We start from the raw sequence: 17,479 nt of genomic DNA, 5'->3' as shown, positions 1-17,479 counted from the left end.
ATTAACTTGTCAGTAATAATGATATTAAATGTGTTCAGTTACAGGTAGGTAGCCGTGTTGGTCTTGCCCTCGTCAAAACAAAATAAAAAATAAAAAATTCCTTCCAGTAGCACCTTAGAGACCAACTAAGTTTGTTCTTGGTATGAGCTTTCGTGTGCATGCACACTTCTTCAGATACACTGAATAATAATATCTGAAGAAAAATATCTGAAGAAGTGTGCATGCACACGAAAGCTCATACCAAGAACAAACCTTAGTTGGTCTCTAAGGTGCTACTGGAAAGAATTTTTAAATTTTTTATTCTGTATGAAAATGTGTGTGTAGGCTTACTCGTGTGTAAGAACCTTGCACCCCAGCAAAACCTCATTCCCAGGATGAGTTTATGTAGGGGATTCCAATGGCAATTTTCACCTAGGTGAGTCTACACCGGTTTGCGGGCTGAGATGCTTCCGGTGTAGCTAACACGGCCGCGGCGGCGGCCAGCCTCTCATGTGCAAAGGAGGAGGAGCAGCCATGCTGACGCGCAAACTCTGAGACCAGTTTGCAAGGGCGACGAGCTTTTCGTGCTTTTGTCGCGACGCCCGGAAAAGTGGGGGAGGGAAGAAGAGAGAGAGCGCGCGCACGAGTGCAAAGCTTAAAAATAGCAGCGTGCAAAAGAAATAAGAGCAAGCGCCAAATAAAAGGAGAGGAAGATTTTTTAAAAAATGCATGCAATTAAATGAATAACGAAACAGGAGCAAGCTAGCAGGAGGAGAGGAAGAATTCTTTTTTAAAAAATATATGCATGCAATTCAGTAAATAAGGAAACGGGAGCAAGCAAGCAAAGAGGAGAGGAAGGAATTTTAAATATATATATATATATGCATGCAATTAATTAAGGAATAAGGAAACAGGAGCAAGCAACCAAAGAGGAGAGGAAGGAAAAAATTAAAATATACGCATGCAATCAAATAAATAAGGAAAACAGGAGCAAGCAAGCACAGAGGAGAGAGAGTCAGGGAGGCATCCAGAGGCTATGGCGACGCCAGGAGGAGGCTCGGCCGTCGGGGGTTCTCGCCCCCGACGAGCAGCCCTCGGCGCCCCCCGGAGCCCCCCAGGCCGCGGCCCGTCGGGGGAGCAGCAGGCGCCGCCTCCGCCCCAGCAGCAGCCGTCGCCGGCCGAGCAGAAGTTCCAGTCTCCCGCCGGGCAGGCGCCTCCGCCCCAGGGGCAGGGGCAGCAGCAGCAGCAGCAGGGACCCCCGCAGGCTCCCGGCGCCCACCCGGGCCAGGAGGACTACTCTTTCCTCCCCCTGGTGCACGACATCATCAAATGGTAAATGGCCCCAGAGGGAGGAGGGTGGGTCGAGGGTGGAGAGCCTCCAGGGACAGGGGCAGTCTACCGCTGAAGGGGGGCAGTGGCAGGTTTCGGGAAACAGTTCAGCAGTGCTGGTTATGGCCTTAGAAAGCTCTTAGGTCCGGGCTACCTGAAATAGACTGCACAAATGTTATGTATTGGGTTTAACAACAAACCTGCCCCGGCCTCTTGAGTCCCTTTCCGGAGAGGCCGTTTCTCTGGTTCCCGCCACCCACACGGGCACTCTTGTTAGGGACGAGGGACAGGGCCTCCTCAGTGGTGGCCTCCCCCAGGCAACTTTGGAACTCCCTTCCTAGAGAAGGTAGGCTGGCTCCTTCCCATGGGCAGGTGAAGATTGTCTTATTCCGACAGGCTTTTGGGAACGGACTGTTTTTCCACAAAAGAGCTGGCGCAGTGCTGTTTGTATTGTAATTGTTTGTAGGGGGGGAGGTCGTTCCTCTGGTGGGGGACACGCATTGCTCCTTTTGGGGTAGTTTGCCCACCTTTGGTTCCCCACCTTGCGCTCGGCTCTCACCTGTGGCTTCTAGAAGCTGTCAGCATGCAACAGCGGCCACAACCCGAGAATGGCTTCGACTGGCTGGCTAAACCAGGTGAGGGGATTAGGGACTCCTCTAGCGTGCAAAGACTCATAGAATCAGAGACTTGTGCCGTTGGAAGGGACCACGAGGGTCATCTAGTCCAACCCCCTGCAAGGCAGGAATCTTTTACCCAATGTGGAGCTCGGACCCACGGCCCTGAGATTAAGAGTCTCATGCTCTGCCGACTGAGCTCTGGATGAAACCAAGAGTGGGCCCAATGGTCAAGGAGGCGGTTTCTGCACATGCTGTAGAGAGAAGAGAGGGATGGATGGAGCTTGTCCACATCTGAAGGCAGAAGCTCTGATCCAAAATCTCCGCTGCCTTGTGGGGTATCTTCGGGGGAAGAAAAGCCTTGTATGGTTCCTTCTGTGGTTTCTGCTTTCCTTTGGACCGCATCAGCGAGGCCGAGAACGGGGTCTTTTCACCTGTGCAGCCCAGGACCCCCATACACTCTGTCCAGGCTTGCACCACAGAGAAACTATAAGAATCATAAAATTGTAGAGCTGGAAGGGAACCCAAGGATCGTCTACTCCAGGCATAGGCAAACTTGGCCCTCCAGGTGTTTTGGGACTACAACTCCCATCATCCCTTACCACTAGTCCTGTTAGCTAGGGATGATGGGAATTGTAGTCCCAAACATCTGGAGGGCCGAGTTTGCCTATGCCTGGTCTACTCCCAAACCTGCAATGCAGGAATCCTGCCCACAGCTGTCCCTGGGTGGGCTCGAACCAACCTTCTGGTTAAGAGCCAGACACACTGGCCCATGGGGGTATGGGAGGGGGTAGGGGGTTCACCCTCTTCCCTATTTATCCTTTTTTTAAAAAAAAATTAATTTTTAAATATAAAATCTTTATTTTATTTCCAAATAGTTTACAAAATTTTACAAATTTTACAAATACACATTGAATACAATAAAGAAACAATTTACATTACAAACAATAAAAGAAAAGAAAGAAGAGGAAATTACAGAAAAAGAAAAAAGTAAGAGACCAAAGAAAGAAATAACAAAAATAACAAATAACAAAAAATAACAAAATAACCAAAAAAGGTAAAATAACAAAAAAGGTAAATTATTGTTAAAGTTACAATAATCAACTTCATTGCTGCATTTCACTACCTACACTATCTGAACATTTTGAACATACACTATCTGAACATTTCCCCTATTTTATCCTCGTGATGGCCCTATGAGGCAGAGAGAGTGACCGGCCCGAGGTCACTTGGTGAGTTTGGTGGCTGAGCAGAGATTTGGAATCATAGAATTGTAAGAGATGTAAAGTTGGAAAGGACCCCAAGTGTCCTCTACAACAACAACAACAAGAAAAATTTATTACTTATACCCTGCCCATCTGGCTGGGTTTCCCAAGCCACTCTGGGTGGCTCCCACAGAATATTAAAACACGGTCAAACATTAAAACATCCCTAAACAGGGCTGCCTTCAGTTGTCTCCTTAAAGTCAGATAGTTTTGTCTCCTTGACATCTGGTGGGAGGGTGTTCCACAGGGCAGGTGCCACCACCGATAAGGCCCTCTCCCTGGTTCCCTGTAGCTTCACTTCTCGCAGTGAGGGAACCGCCAGAAGGCCCTCGGAGCTGGACCTCAGTGTCCGGGCTGAACGATGGGTGTGGAGACGCTCCTTCAGGTATACTGGGCCAATGCCATTTAGGGCTTTAAAAGTCAGCACCAACACTTGGAATTGTGCTCAGAAACGTACTGGGAGCCAATGTAGGTCTTTCAGGACCGGTGACATATGGTATCGGCAGCCACTCCCAGTCACCAGCCTAGCTGCCACATTCTGGATGCGTTGTAGTTTCCGGGTCACTTTCAAAGGTAGCCCCACGTAGAGCGCATTGCAGTAGTCCAAGCAAGACAGTCTGCAGGCAGGCAGGGTCTCAGCCTGTGTACCAGATGGATCTTGTAGACAGCTGCCCTGGACACAGAATTGACCTGCACCTCCATGGACAGCTGTGAGTCTAGTCCAGCCTCCTGCAATGCAGGAATCTCAGCTAAGGCATCCATGACAGATGCTTCTGAAAACCAGTTGCTGGAAACCGCAGGAAGCGAGAGTACATTCGCACTCAGGTCCTGCTTGCTCACTTCCCACAGGGGAGAACTGGATGCTGGACTAGGTGGGCCATTGGTCGTGCAGGCAGTCCTTGTATTCTTATGTTCTTAAAGAACAGTTCAAACATATTTTTTTAAGTAGCCACAAAGGAGGTTTTGAAAGTTTCTGAGAATTAAAGGCCTCTGTGTTTTGCATGCTGTCCCGGGAACATTGTGGTTCACGATGCTTCCGTGGGCGCCTGCTTCCTCCCAATTCCCTGTCGAATTCCCATTCCTGAACCCTGCTACCATAAATGGCATGCGGACATAATCTTAGCTGCTCTCTTCCTCTCTCTCTCTCTTTCTCTCCCTTCAGCATGGATAAAGACAGCCAAGACGTCCACCAGGTTTTGAACGAGCTGAGGACCAAATTCGTGGAGGTGAGGAAGGTGATCCAGACCATGCAGGGGATCTCCGTGAGCCCTGAGCAGCAACAGCTGCAGCTTCAAAGCCTCCGGGAGCAAGTCAAGACCAAGAGCGAATTGCTGCAGAAGTACAAAAGCCTCTGCATGTTTGAGATCCCCAAGGATTAGGCAGGAAGAGACCCGAGGCTCTGCAAAGAGACTCCGCCGGTTCTGGAGGCGGCCGAGGGGAACTGCAGTGCCTTTTGGCACCAAAGGGAAAACAACAATTTTGTTGCAGCGGTTCATAAGCTGTAACACGCCGTCCTGGTGTACGTTGGTGTTTTGGTTTAGAGGCCCAGTTTCAGCAGAACGGGGAATGTGCCTGCTGCATTTTGCAGGTGGGTGGGACTCTCACATTTTGTATGCTCCTCAGCCTTAAAAATAACTAAAAACAAAAACCCTGCACATGGAAAACTAGAATGTCAGGGAGAAAGATTCCCTGACATGCTACTTTTCTAGAAGCAAGGAGCTGGCGCTTTGTTTGCTTTTCCTCTTCAGCGGATGTACATTCAATGCAAGCGACACCTTTCCACCAGTAGCCTCCACCACCCGTTGTTTGAAATGTATAAAACTGGGTCCAAGAGGATGCTAGGGCAGGCTGTTACTATTTCCCTTCATCTCCCAGCACCTAGAAGGCAATTACCTGCTTTCTTTTGCCGAGGGCATCAGGAAGCAGCAGGAGAGAAATCGGCAGACGGACAAAATGACAAAGCACGACTCCTTTAGTATTCCTGGAGGCTTAAGAGCAGGTGAAGTCTTCTCCTGTTTCTGGGGAAGGAAGCAGGTTGACGGCAGCCTCAGTTTACAAATTTGTATATATTTGTTTGTAGATTCTTTTTAGTGGGTTAAGCCTTCTTTAAAACAATGATACTTTAATAATTTGCTTATATGTCTGTTTTGGGGGGGAAACACTGAAAAATAAATCTGGGACTGTGCTGCAGACACTGCCTCTTAGCTAAGTCAACCTGTAACTAGATTCCTTGAATGGAATAATGATATTATTTGTGTACAGTAGTTCTTCCCGGTTTGCTTGCAGCAGCTGTGCATGCAATTGTTCGTTTGTTTTAAGAAGCTGATAGTCGCATTTGGCGCAGCAATAATCCAGTGATAGTCATGGGAGATTCCATAGCAGAACTATTCTGATTTCTAAAACCTCGCTGGCTTGCTGTGGCCAATGCAACAGAGTGTACCACTGTATTCTGCTCTGGTCAGACCTCACCTGGAGTACTGTGTCCAGTTCTGGGCACCACAGTTCAAGAAGGATACTGACAAGCTGGAACGTGTCCAGAGGAGGGCAACCAAAATGGTCCAAGGCCTGGAAACGATGCCTTATGAGGAACGGCTTAGAGAGCTGGGTATGTTTAGCCTGGAGAAGAGAAGGTTAAGGGGGGATATGATAGCCATGTTCAAATATATATAAGGATGTCATATAGAGGAGGGAGAAAGGTTGTTTTCTGCTGCTCCGGAGAAGCGGACACGGGGCAATGGATTCAAACTACAAGAAAGAAGATTCCACCTAAACATTAGGAAGAACTTCCTGACAGTAAGAGGTGTTGGACAGTGGAATTTGCTGCCAAGGAGTGTGGTGGAGTCTCCTTCTTTGGAGGTCTTGAAGCGGAGGCTTGACAGCCATCTGTCAGGAATGCTTTGATGGTGTTTCCTGCTTGGCAGGGGGTTGGACTGGATGGCCCTTGTGGTCTCTTCCAACTCTATGATTCTATGTAGCCTTTTCCCCAATCGGGAGAGGTATTGCTTGTTTGTTTTTTGTCTCTCTTACTTGCTAAATTTATATGGCAAATGCACGAGCAATCAAACATTTAAAAATAATTCCAATACAGGTGCAAACTGAACGATTGGCGTATGTTTTCTCAGAATCATAGAAGGCGACCCCCCCGAGGGTCATCTAGTCCAACCCCCGGCAATGCCGGAATCTCAACTTTGCATTGCCGGGTTTTGCCAGGAGAAGCAAGGAAAGCACAATGCTCTCTTCAAATACCCGAAGGGCTGTTTCGTAAATGAGGGCGAGAACGTCTTCCTCTGCTGCCCCAGGGAGATTTGTGGCTGCGAGGAGCAGGATTTGAATTCTGGTCTTCCAGGTCTTAGTCTAGCTCCCTAACCGCTACGCCACTAGAAAAATGAATCCGTTTATGACGACTACGGAAGAACAGAAATGGAGGTGGGGGCAGACGGCGAGAATATGGAGTCGTTTTCCATGCACACACTTACGGTCTTATTTGTAATATTTGCAGTAAGGCATTGGGACGAGGCGGCTTTGCCGAAAGTGTCAGAACAAAGCTTCTAAAACTCCGGGCATGCGTGGGCCAATATGACCTGAGCCATCTGATCTCTTGCCCGCTTGCCAACTTGAGATAACTCTGAATCCACAGGCCTCTGCAATTCCAGCACCAGCAAGTGTGGGTCAGGATTATTTATCCCTGCCGGCAAAGGTTCTCACATCCAATCAGGAGTCCTGAAAAACAGGCAGGCCGCCGCAATGAAGGGGAAGGGGGGCGGTGGCTGATGTCTGAATCCTCTGACCCCACTGCCTGTCATTTACAGAGGCAAAAGGCATTGTCTGCTCGTGGTGGGGGGGGGAGGGAGAGATGGGGGCGTTGCGTCGCCGGAGCTGCTGTTTGTGCCATTTCAGGTGCGCGAGTACAGTACCTTGGCCCCTGCCCAAAGTCACGCGGGGAGAGTTCCCATTGTTGTTTTGTGCTCAAGCCACAGAGGACAATGCGGGTACATTACAGAGGGCGTGTTTGAGGAGGCCGGTAAACGGGGTCATTGAGGGCTGCCTTCCCGCAGCTCACCCTTGGTACATTTAATGTCAATTGCCGTGCCCGCTGTTGACATTTGAGGGACCTGCAAACTTCCCTTCTGATTCAGGCGGTGATTCAGGCGGGGGCAAGATTGTAAGGCACATACCTGGAGACTTATTCAGAGCCAAGTATTGATGCACAGAGAGAAAAATGCAGAAAGATTAAAGAACTTGACGTCAGGGGCTGCTAGCAGGCTTCCCGTGGGCCGCTCTTGAGAACAGGGTGCTGGGTGGACCCAGTGGCCTGATCCAGCTTCTTAGGTTTCCAGTCAGAAATAGGTTTCCATCTAACTCAGGGGCCGGCAATGTTTACCTCGCCTGGGCCTGGGTTCACTCCAGCAGAGATCCCTACGTGGGTTGGGTTGTGCACACGCGATTTTCGGCGTCTGTGCAGACACCATTTCTGCAGCGGTTTGGCGCAGCACACGGGGACTTGCCAAGCGGGCAGCTCAGCTTGGGGGCCGGTTAAACGCCCCCCGTAGGCTGCTTGCGGCCCATGGGCCTTAGGTTGCCGACCCCTGATCTAAGTGCTTCTAGCACGGCTGGTTCGAACCTCACTCCCTGCGCTCGATAAGCGCACCATCTTTTCCCACCAAAATGTGTGTGTAAAACCTACCCTCAGAGGAGGGAAACCTTGGACAGGGGAAGGGGCTATAGCACAGGTCTGCATACAGCAAGTCCCAGTATTGATCCCTGACCCATAGCTGTCGACCCTCCCTGCTGTTCCCCACTGCGCCTGGCCTCTGTAGCCAAGGCTGGGGGAAATTGAAGAAGAAGAGGAGTTTGGATTTGATATCCCGCTTTATCACTACCCGAAGGAGTCTCCAAGCGGCTAACATTCTCCTTTCCCTTCCTCCCCCACAACAAACACTCTGTGAGGTGAGTGGGGCTGAGAGACTTCAGAGAAGTGTGACTAGCCCAAGGTCACCCAGCAGCTGCATGTGGAGGAGTGGAGACACGAACCCGGTTCCCCAGATTACGAGTCTACCGCTCCTAACCACTACACCACACTAGCTCTCAAAATTGATTTGCTGGAGAGCCACTGCCAGCCATTATAGCCAAGGCTGAACTAGGTATGCCAATGGCCTGGCATGATGGAAGGTTAGCTTCTGACGTCCCTGTTTAATTCAGCCCTTTACTAAGAGTCATGAGGTCTGGAACCTTACTTATTTCCAATGCAAGGGCCGTACTTCAATGGTGCAGCTCTTCATTGCAGGGGGTTGAACTAGATGGCTTTTGGGGTCTTTTCTAACTACAATTCTATGATTCCATTATATTTTCTCTCTCTTTCTTTCTTTCTCTCTCTCTCACAGACACAAAGTAAAAAACCCCCACAAAAAACACCAACTAGTTTTGCAGAAGAATAAAGGGATACAAAGAGCTTTTCAGAAACTTTGCCCCTCGCGTCTTGTAAATGCCAGGAAGGGAGGCCAACAAGGAAATGGAAATCTCTAGTCCAATTCCCATTTCCCTCTTTCTCCCTTTTCAGGCTGGGAGCATTAATGCTGCCGTGGGGGGGGGGGTAATTATCAGGATGTTACTAAATTGCTTCCTGCAATGCTAAGGGTCTCCTCTGTGCAGACACACTTTGCACTTGCAAGAGGGGGAGAGGTGTTGGAGCGCACCCATGCTAGATACCTTTCGAGGAACATTTGCATGAGAACGTTTCCTCTGGTGCAAAAATAAAACAAAATCCAGCCCCATTCCTCTTGGGTTCTTAGGAGAATCGCCATAACCTGTAAGGTTCCTGGTTCAATCCCTGACATTTCCAGGTAGGGTTGGGAGTAGCTTCTTCCTGAAAGACCCACTTCCAGTTTACAAATGTCACAGAGGGAGTCGGTCAGTAAATCACACAGTTCTAAGCCGGAGTTAACTCTATGTATTAGCAAAAACACGGATCTTCACAGACTTGGCTGAGTGTCGGGCCTATTAAGCACAGCAAAGAAAATCCCGCGTTGCAAAACAGAGCACTCTGAGCAACAACAAGCAACACGTCAGCTAATAATATACTCACAATATTTTGATAACACTACAGTCATACCTCGGGTTACAGACGCTTTGGGTTGTGTGTTTTCGGGTTGTGCGCCGCGCCAAACCCGGAAGTACCGGAACGGATAAACACTAAATCGTGCTTTGCGCATGCGCAGAAGCATCGAATCGCAACCCGCACATGCGCAGACGCAACACTGCGGGCTGCGAACGCTGCAGGTTGCGAACATGCCTCCTGCACGGATCACATTCGCAACCCAAGCGTCCACTGTATACTGTTTCAGAATTCATAAACTGAAGACATACAATATGTGCATGGAGTCACAAACTAATAAGAATCAAATAAATACTCACATCTTGAACAATAATCCATACTCTGCGTCTCTGCTACACTACTACAGGTACGTTGATTATTTATTTTTTTGCTGTTTAGTAATGAATATGGTTTTCTACAGTTCTCCACTTGGATTAATTCAATACACCCGGCTTTATTTTTTCCAGGACATCATAGTACTAATTGCTGTACATTTCTAGATGTTGAGGTGGTGAAACAGGATGGACACCGAGTACGTGTTGCCTGTTGAGCACAGCAGCTCATGCCCTGCAGGTTCTGCTCCATGAAATCAAGTGCTGAGACTGGAAGTCTGTGCCTCCCCACAGCCATCTAGGCCTCCTCCTCTCCAAGGCTTCTTCCAAGCAGTCGGAGACTGTGCCTTTGCATGTCTTTGTTCCACCCTTTTCATGCCTCTTCTGGTTCTGGGAGACCGGGGGGAGGGGAGCTTGAGGGGGGGACACACCTGTGATTCTTCACCAGCCTGACTCATCTCTGCCTCTTGGTCTCCCTCCTTTCCTGCTTCAGCTTCTTCCTCTGAGTCTGGACTTCTCTCTGCCACAGACTCCCCCCGCTCACTAAGTCCTGTTACCTCTACAGCTTCCAACACCTCCTCCTCCCAGTGTGCTCCCTCTGAACACTCGTTGTTGTCTCACCAACGCTCCCCATCTCTGAGCCTTCTTCCCTGGAAAGAGAAGGAATGAGCTGTTTTGGTTTCTATGAATAAAGAGTTAACTCCACTGACACCAGGTGTTTTATTGCTGGCCGGCTCTTGACTCCTAGTCCCTCTTGTCGTCGTCACCCGACATGCCCATGTATTTAGTGTGCCAGTGAAACTCCCCCCCCCAGTAGTGTGAAACCATTTATTTTCAGTCTGAGGGCCACGTTCCCTCAGGGAGAACCTTCCAGAGGCCACATGGCAGTGGCAGGCAGGGCACTGGTCAGAGGCAAAAGTTGACAGGTGCAATGCTTTTCTTTGTAGGGGATCCTACATTCCGGCCAAACCTTCTCTCCAGGTAAAAAAGACCCATTCCAAGCCAATTGGAAACAAAAGAGGACACAGAGAAAGGTTGGGGAGGGGGCATGGCTTGGGGAGGGTCATGCCTTATGAGGAACGGCTTAGGGAGCTGGGTATGTTTAGCCTGGAGAAGAGAAGGTTAAGGGGTGATATGATAGCCATGTTCAAATATATCAAAGGATGTCATATAGAGGAGGGAGAAAGGTTGTTTTCTGCTGCTCCAGAGAAGCGGACACGGGGCAATGGATTCAAACTACAAGAAAGAAGATTCCACCTAAACATTAGGAAGAACTTCCTGACATTAAGAGCTGTTCGACAGTGGAAGTTGCTGCCAAAGAGTGTAGTGGAGTCTCCTTCTTTGGAGGTCTTGAAGCGGAGGCTTGACAGCCATCTGTCAGGAATGCTTTGATGGTGTTTCCTGCTTGGCAGGGGGTTGGACTGGATGGCCCTTGTGGTCTCTTCCAACTCTATGATTCTATGATTTTGTAATGAAAGTCCTGAGGGTCAGAAGGAGACGCCTGAGAGGCTGCATTTGGCCACACTACGGTTGTCATGTCAGGAGCATCGCAGAACGTGACATTTCAGGGCCCAAACCTGAGACCAAGAGGTGGACCTTGGAGACTGAGGTTAATTGGGAATGGCGGAAGACAGACCCCACCCCCAGTATCTGAAGAAGTGTGCATGCACACGAAAGCTCATACCAAGAACAAACTCAGTTGGTCTCTAAGGTGCTACTGGAAAGAATTTTCTATTTTGTTTCGACTATGGCAGACCAGCACGGCTACCCACCTGTAACCCACCCCCAGTGTCTATGCTATAATTTGCAGCCAGCTCCTTAAGGGCTAAAGATTTCTCAGCCGCCAATTTCCTATTTTATGCCTGATTCCGGACTTTGTGAGGGCTGCTGTGCCCCAAAAGGTGGCCTAGAAATCTTAGCAGAAAATACACAAGTTGTGGTTTATACACCCTTAGGTGCCGTGGGACCTCTGTGTGGTGTAGACAGTACTGAGCTACTTCAGTATAAGGCAGCTTCTGGGGTTAAAGTGAACTAAAGCATAAAGGGGTTGGACCAGGTGTGAAGAAGAATTGGGCTCATAAATCTGGCTGGCTTTTGTTCTGGCTCTGGACCAAACCCAACCGCTCACTTTGACTTTTTCCATATATAAAACAGGGAGTGGGAACAGAATGTGCGAGAGGCATCTGCATTCAGAAACATCTCTTAATGTTTAACATCCCGTCAGATGGAAGATTTTCTGTGACATGAACTCTTTGACCCATCCCAGTCAATGAAGGGGGTGGTGTGGTGGTGATTTTACTAAGCCTTGCATTTTCTTATTACAGTTCCCCCACCCCCCCAATAACAAGCTACCACCCCCATTCCTCCATGCAGCTAAAAAGGATATAGAGGGTCTCCCTCCCTCCCTGGACCAGTTGCTTTCTCCTCCTAACAATCCTATGAGGTAGGTTGGCTGAGAGAGAGCGATTGGCCAAGATATTCTTCTCCATGGCCAGGGGAGAATTTGAACCTGGGTCTCCCTATTCCTTGTTCAACATTCATAACTATTGACACTACTGTGGATGGTCCAGTGTGGGTATTCCACTTCAATCGCTTTTGCCAATACCTATATATTGGTGATGCCAATACCTATATATTGGTATGCTGATGATACTACCTTGATGGCAGAAAGTGAGGAGGAATTAAAGAACCTTTTAATGAGGGTGAAAGAGGAGAGCGCAAAATATGGTCTGAAGCTCAACATAAAAAAAAACTAAGATCATGGCCACTGGTCCCATCACCTCCTGGCAAATAGAAGGGGAAGAAATGGAGGCAGTGAGAGATTTCACTTTCTTGGGTTCCATGATCACTGCAGATGGTGACAGCAGTCACGAAATTAGAAGACGCCTGCTTCTTGGGAGAAAAGCAATGACAAACCTAGACAGCATCTTAAAAAGCAGAGACATCACCTTGCCGACAAAGGTCCGTATAGTTAAAGCTATGGTTTTCCCAGTAGTAATGTACGGAAGTGAGAGCTGGACCATAAAGAAGGCTGATCGCCAAAGAATTGATGCTTTTGAATTATGGTGCTGGAGGAGTCTCTTGAGAGTCCCATGGACTGCAAGAAGATCAAACCTATCCATTCTTAAAGAAATCAGCCATGATTGCTCACTGGAAGGACAGGTCCTGAAGTTGAGGCTCCAGTACTTTGTCCACCTCATGAGAAGAGAAGACTCCCTAGAAAAGACCCTGGTGTTGGGAAAGATGGAGGGCGCAAAGAGAAGGGGATGACAGAGGATGAGATGGTTGGACAGTGTTCTTGAAGCAACTAGCAGGAGTTTGGCCAAAATGTGGGAGGCAGTGAAAGATAGGCATGCCTGGCATGCTCTGGTCCATGGGGCCACAAAAAGTTGGACTCGACTGAACAACAACAATATATTGATATCATGTTTCATAAATTGGGGCAGTGGTGGTGGGGGAATATGTATTTTAATAAGCCAAACTTTGGGCTTCCTGTTCATTGAGTTTTCCACCCGCATTCCCCTTTGTAAACCATCCAATACCCCCACCCCCAACTTGCCCCTGTAATGTTTGAAGTCCTTTTTATGGATAGCTTAAACCTGGGTTGCAGTGTATCTATTTTAGCATAAGCATCCCTGAATGATTGGTCGTACAAATCCAGCTAAGGTCCCCCCATCCCACCCAAAAAAGTGTCAAATTTGCTACATCTTGCTGATGGAGCTTATCTATGTTTACTCGGAAGTAAACCCTTGTGTGTTCATTGGAGCTTACACTCTCTTAAATAAATATCTGAAGAAGCGTGCATGCACACGAAAGCTCATACCAAGAACAAACCCAGTTGGTCTCTAAGGTGCTACTGGAAAGAATTTTCTACATTGTTTCTCTTAAATAAGTGTGGTTAGGATTGCCGCCCGCTGTCTATCGCTATTTGAGATATCTGTGAAAGGATTTACGGAGGGCAGGTGCGTTAGGCACTAGCCAGAATAGTTAAATGGTTCCTCAATGTTCAGAAGTGTGGCTCTTAAGTGTCAAAATGCTCAAAATGTGTAATTACAAGCAGTACCTTCAAGCTGCCATTTTGTGCAAGACACTATAGATGGGGATCTAGAACCCAGTAGGGCATTGGAGGGTGGATGGGTGTGTGTGTGTGTGTGTGTGTGTTATATTCCCTAGAGGAGTATAAACTCCCAGTTTCCTATTAACAGGATTGCTAAAAACTGTGATATTAACAGTGGGGGGGGGGTTGCCATAAGTCGCCAATAGATGTCGCTCTTTTGGCGAAACGGTCTTGTTTGACAATTGGGTTGGGAAGGCTGTTTGGGTTGAGGAGATTCACCTGCAGCCTTAGAACCCCACCCGACCTCGTAAAAGAAACTTTGGGATTGTGCCAAAGATGAGAGGAAACTGATATAACTGCAGTCGTTTGCTTGGAGGAAAATTCTTTTGTTTTCTCAGCGTGGCGACATCTTCCCGGCATGTCGCTCAGGAGACAGTTTCTGGTCTTGTCTGTTTGCGTGGTCCTTTTGTATTCCCCAAGTTTGAATTCATCAAAGCTCCCCCACCCCCATGTCATGCTGGATTCATCAGCTTCCCCCCACCCCACCCATGCCGTTAAATCCACCAAGCTACACTCTTGGGGGATGCATACAAAAACCCAGACTTCAGGATTGGAGACGAGAGATGGTTACACAGTGGGGATGCCACAACCCCTCACCCTGGCTCCCCACTCCCACCCCTTCCTCGTTTAAATAGCCCACCTGCTGCAACCCCCTTTTCGGAAACACCAAAAGCCAGACAAAGCAAATTTCTCGTTATTTTCAAAAGTTTTATTTTTGTAGAAAAAAAAATATTAACAAAGCTCGTCGCAAGAAAACACTGAGCTGCGATTTTGTTCAAGTCCACGGACCAGAAAGAGCTCGACATATAAAGTGCCTGTTTGCTTGAATGCAATTTTCTCGTTCTGAGAGAGAAAAAAATCAAGACAGAGAAAGGCCAATGTAAACAAGGAGCGGTTTTTTCAATAGCCAACTCCCCCCCTCCCCAAAACAAAACCCTCATATAGTCCCAAACATTGGGACAGAGGGGCGCAATGGAGAGTCTTGGCAAGTTATTTTTTAGCAGCAACAATTGTTAAATTCTTCTGGAGTTGCTCCACAGAAAACATCACGAAGAGACACAGCCTTGAGAGTTATCTTCACAGTTCAATAATGGCTGTTTTCCCCCCTCCCCCCTCGAACCCCCCCCTTAAGTACTTTAAAGACAAAATACAATGCAGAGAGACAGGAAGGGAACCATCTTTCCTTCCCACAAAGTTTTTCTTTCTTTCCCTTTCTTGCAAATGTCTCTCTCTTCTCCACTTTCAAGTTCTTAAGTCCATCTGTCGGCCAGGGAACTCCCGCTGGCAAATCCCGAGGCGGCTCACCTCCAAAATCTAAAAAAACGAAATCGCGGGGAGCCGTTGGAAAAATAGAGTCCCCTGCAAAGAGCATGGAGGCATCGAGGCCTTTGGCATGGCAGCTGTGTCGCCCTTGGCAGAGAAGGCGCAGGCTGCTGCTGCTGCTTCTGCCGCCCTACGGGCTGGCAAGAGTTTTTGGTAGTAAACAAGAGGCTTCCCGTCTCCGCTGGGAAGGTCTTTAAGGCAAGGGAGGCTTAGCTGATCACACAGCGCTCTTTGTCCTTCGACTGCCCTCCCCGGATGGTCTTCTCGCGAATGTACATGAGGTCGCTGTGTACGCTTGGCCGGCGGGCAAAGGGAGCCACGATGCCATAGGCCTCTCCGGCACTTTCTCCTGAGCCTTCCTTCAAGAACTTTTTGCTTTTGAGAGTTTTCTTGTGCAAGAGGTCACAGTACTGAATGGACACTTTCCGGTGAAGGTCCGGGCTCATTTCGCTGGGCAGCTTGGCCATGGTGAAGAGAGCCTGGAACATCTGGTCCAAGCTGCTGTTCTTCTTGGCAGAGATCTCGAAGTAGGCGCACTTTTTGGGGTCCTGCCCAACCAACTGCTCGATCTCTCGGGGGCCAACCTCGCGGTAGAAGTCGCGGTCGCCTTTGTTCCCGCAGATGACCAGGGGAACATCGATGTTCTCCTTGGTTTTGTTCTTCAGGCAGGACTTGGTCTCCAAGATCTGCTGTTTCAGGCGCTGCACCTCCTCAAAGGAGTCTCGGTTGTCCAGACTGAACACCAGAATAAAGACGTCTCCTACAGAAAAGGAAGAAGATGGGAAACAGGGTTAGGATCTCGGTAGGTTTTTGAAAGCATTCCCTGTGCGCACTCATCTAGCCCCAGAGAAACCAAAGCAAGCCAGCAGGTGGAGTGATGGGTGTTTTGGAAGAACTGCTTTCTGCAGGGAAGCCCTCCAAGCTGTATGTTTTTCCATCTACCTGTGCAAGTGTGTTTATATTGGAAGTGTGCCTTTCTCTGGAAAGGTAGCAAGCCCATCTACATTACTGCGTGAAGGTGCAGTGATGGGGGGGGGGGGGAGAGAGAAACTGCAAGGATTTTCAAATGGTACAGGAGGGAGCAAAATCTCACCAGTAACCTTGCTTTTGGGAGATAAATTACCTTCCCGTTTCCCCTTTGCTCTCTTTCAAAAGATTGCTCTGGCATTGTTGGTAATAATAATAATAATGATGATGATGATGATTGCAATCTGATTGTAAAAGCCAGAAGTTGCAATGTAACCTGTGCAGATAAAAAGCTAAAAGCTCAAACTTTCATTGCTCAGTTTTTAAGGAACTGGGGAGTTGCAAAAGGTTTTGGATACTGTTGTTGCAAAATTGCAAAGGGTTTTGGATTTTGGTTTTGCAAACTGTCCTGGTTCGTTAAATAAACAACAGCAACGATAGAACTAAACCAAAGCACTTCTGAAGCTGCAATTTACATGCACATTTATTTACCTCGGAGATAAGCCCTGCTGAACACATTAGGACTTTTAGTTCCGACTTCCGAGTAAGCATTTCAGGTGCATGCACATTGATTCTAAAGGGCAGCATCAGCAGCACTGAAATGCCATTGCGACTGCAAAAAAGAGACTCCTTTGCTTCCCACGCTAGTTTCTTCTCTCTTCCTCTCTTTTCCTCTCCCTCCCTCTCTTTCTCCCTACTTCTATCAACAGGTGTTTGAAACTATTAATAGTAGATTAATAGTAATAACAACGGGGGGCGTGTTTATTTATTTTTCTGAGGTGCGCTGATGCGCTTCGCCTGCTGCAGCCAACCCCCAATCCCTCTCGCCCCCTTCGGCGCCCCTGTTCCCCGTCCTGCCTCTCACCTGTGAGGATGGAGAGGCGTCTCATGGCCGGGAACGGGTGGTTCCCCGACGTGTCGAGGATGTCGAGCTGGTAAACTTCCCCGCGGATGCTGTAGAACTTGCGGTGGAAGTCCTCGATGGTGGGCGTGTATTGGTCCTCGAAGCGGCCGGTGAGGAAGCGAGAGACTATGGCCGTCTTGCCCACTTTGGACGAGCCCAGGATGACCATCCGGTAGCAGTTCTTGGCCGGGATATTGAGCTCCGAATCGCTGGGACCCATTTTCTTGATCATCTCGGCCAGGCGCATCGGGAGGCGAGGAGCAGGAGCCGCGGCGGAGAGAGGCGAGAGGCGGCAGAGACGGCAGGCTGGCAGCGGCTTCCCAGTCCAGCAAGGAGCGCAAGGAGAGGCTGGCTGGGATCAGTTGAAGTAAACTCAAGCGCCGCGCCTGCTTATATAGCCGCGGAGCGCGGCCGGCCCGCCCCTTCGGGGGAGAAAAGGGAGGGCGCGCGCGGAGAGGGGCTGGGCTTCGCCGGGTGCGCAAAGCGGCTCCACAGGGAGAAGCCGGGGCCGGTTTTGGACGGCTCTGGGAAGAGGCAGAGGAAGGCGGCTTCTGCTGAG

The 17,479-nt window shown here is 48.9% G+C and overlaps 2 protein-coding genes across 2 annotated transcripts; one reads left to right on the top strand and one right to left on the bottom strand.

The window, feature by feature from the left end:
- Positions 1-680: 680 nt before the first annotated feature.
- MED9 (mediator complex subunit 9) lies at positions 681-5,401 on the top strand. Its single transcript, XM_033167822.1, has 2 exons — positions 681-1,311; positions 4,350-5,401. The coding sequence occupies exons 1-2, from the start codon at positions 1,016-1,018 to the stop codon at positions 4,564-4,566; spliced, it is 513 nt and encodes a 170-aa protein (XP_033023713.1). The 5' UTR covers positions 681-1,015; the 3' UTR covers positions 4,567-5,401.
- Positions 5,402-14,414: 9,013 nt separating this feature from the next.
- On the bottom strand, positions 14,415-17,269 carry LOC117056947 (dexamethasone-induced Ras-related protein 1). The gene is made up of 2 exons (XM_033167652.1): positions 16,882-17,269; positions 14,415-15,810 (listed from the first exon to the last, which is right to left on the bottom strand). The coding sequence occupies exons 1-2, from the start codon at positions 17,165-17,167 to the stop codon at positions 15,260-15,262; spliced, it is 837 nt and encodes a 278-aa protein (XP_033023543.1). The 5' UTR covers positions 17,168-17,269; the 3' UTR covers positions 14,415-15,259.
- Between the last annotated feature and the right edge of the window lie 210 nt (positions 17,270-17,479).

The sequence above is a fragment of the Lacerta agilis genome, chromosome 13 (assembly GCF_009819535.1).
Source record: "Lacerta agilis isolate rLacAgi1 chromosome 13, rLacAgi1.pri, whole genome shotgun sequence".
Lineage (NCBI taxonomy): Eukaryota > Metazoa > Chordata > Lepidosauria > Squamata > Lacertidae > Lacerta > Lacerta agilis.
Note: the sequence above shows the minus strand (reverse complement) of the source record. Positions and strands in the feature narration are given on the sequence as shown.

Coding starts and splice junctions, on each gene's coding strand:
- MED9 (XM_033167822.1), top strand. CDS start 1,016: ATGGCGACGCCAGGAGGAGGCTCGGCCGTCGGGGGTTCTCGCCCCCGA. Junction 1,312..4,349: donor GTGCACGACATCATCAAATG/GTAAATGGCCCC, acceptor CTCTCCCTTCAG/CATGGATAAAGACAGCCAAG.
- LOC117056947 (XM_033167652.1), bottom strand. CDS start 17,167: ATGCGCCTGGCCGAGATGATCAAGAAAATGGGTCCCAGCGATTCGGAG. Junction 15,811..16,881: donor ACGCCTCTCCATCCTCACAG/GTGAGAGGCAGG, acceptor CCTTTTCTGTAG/GAGACGTCTTTATTCTGGTG.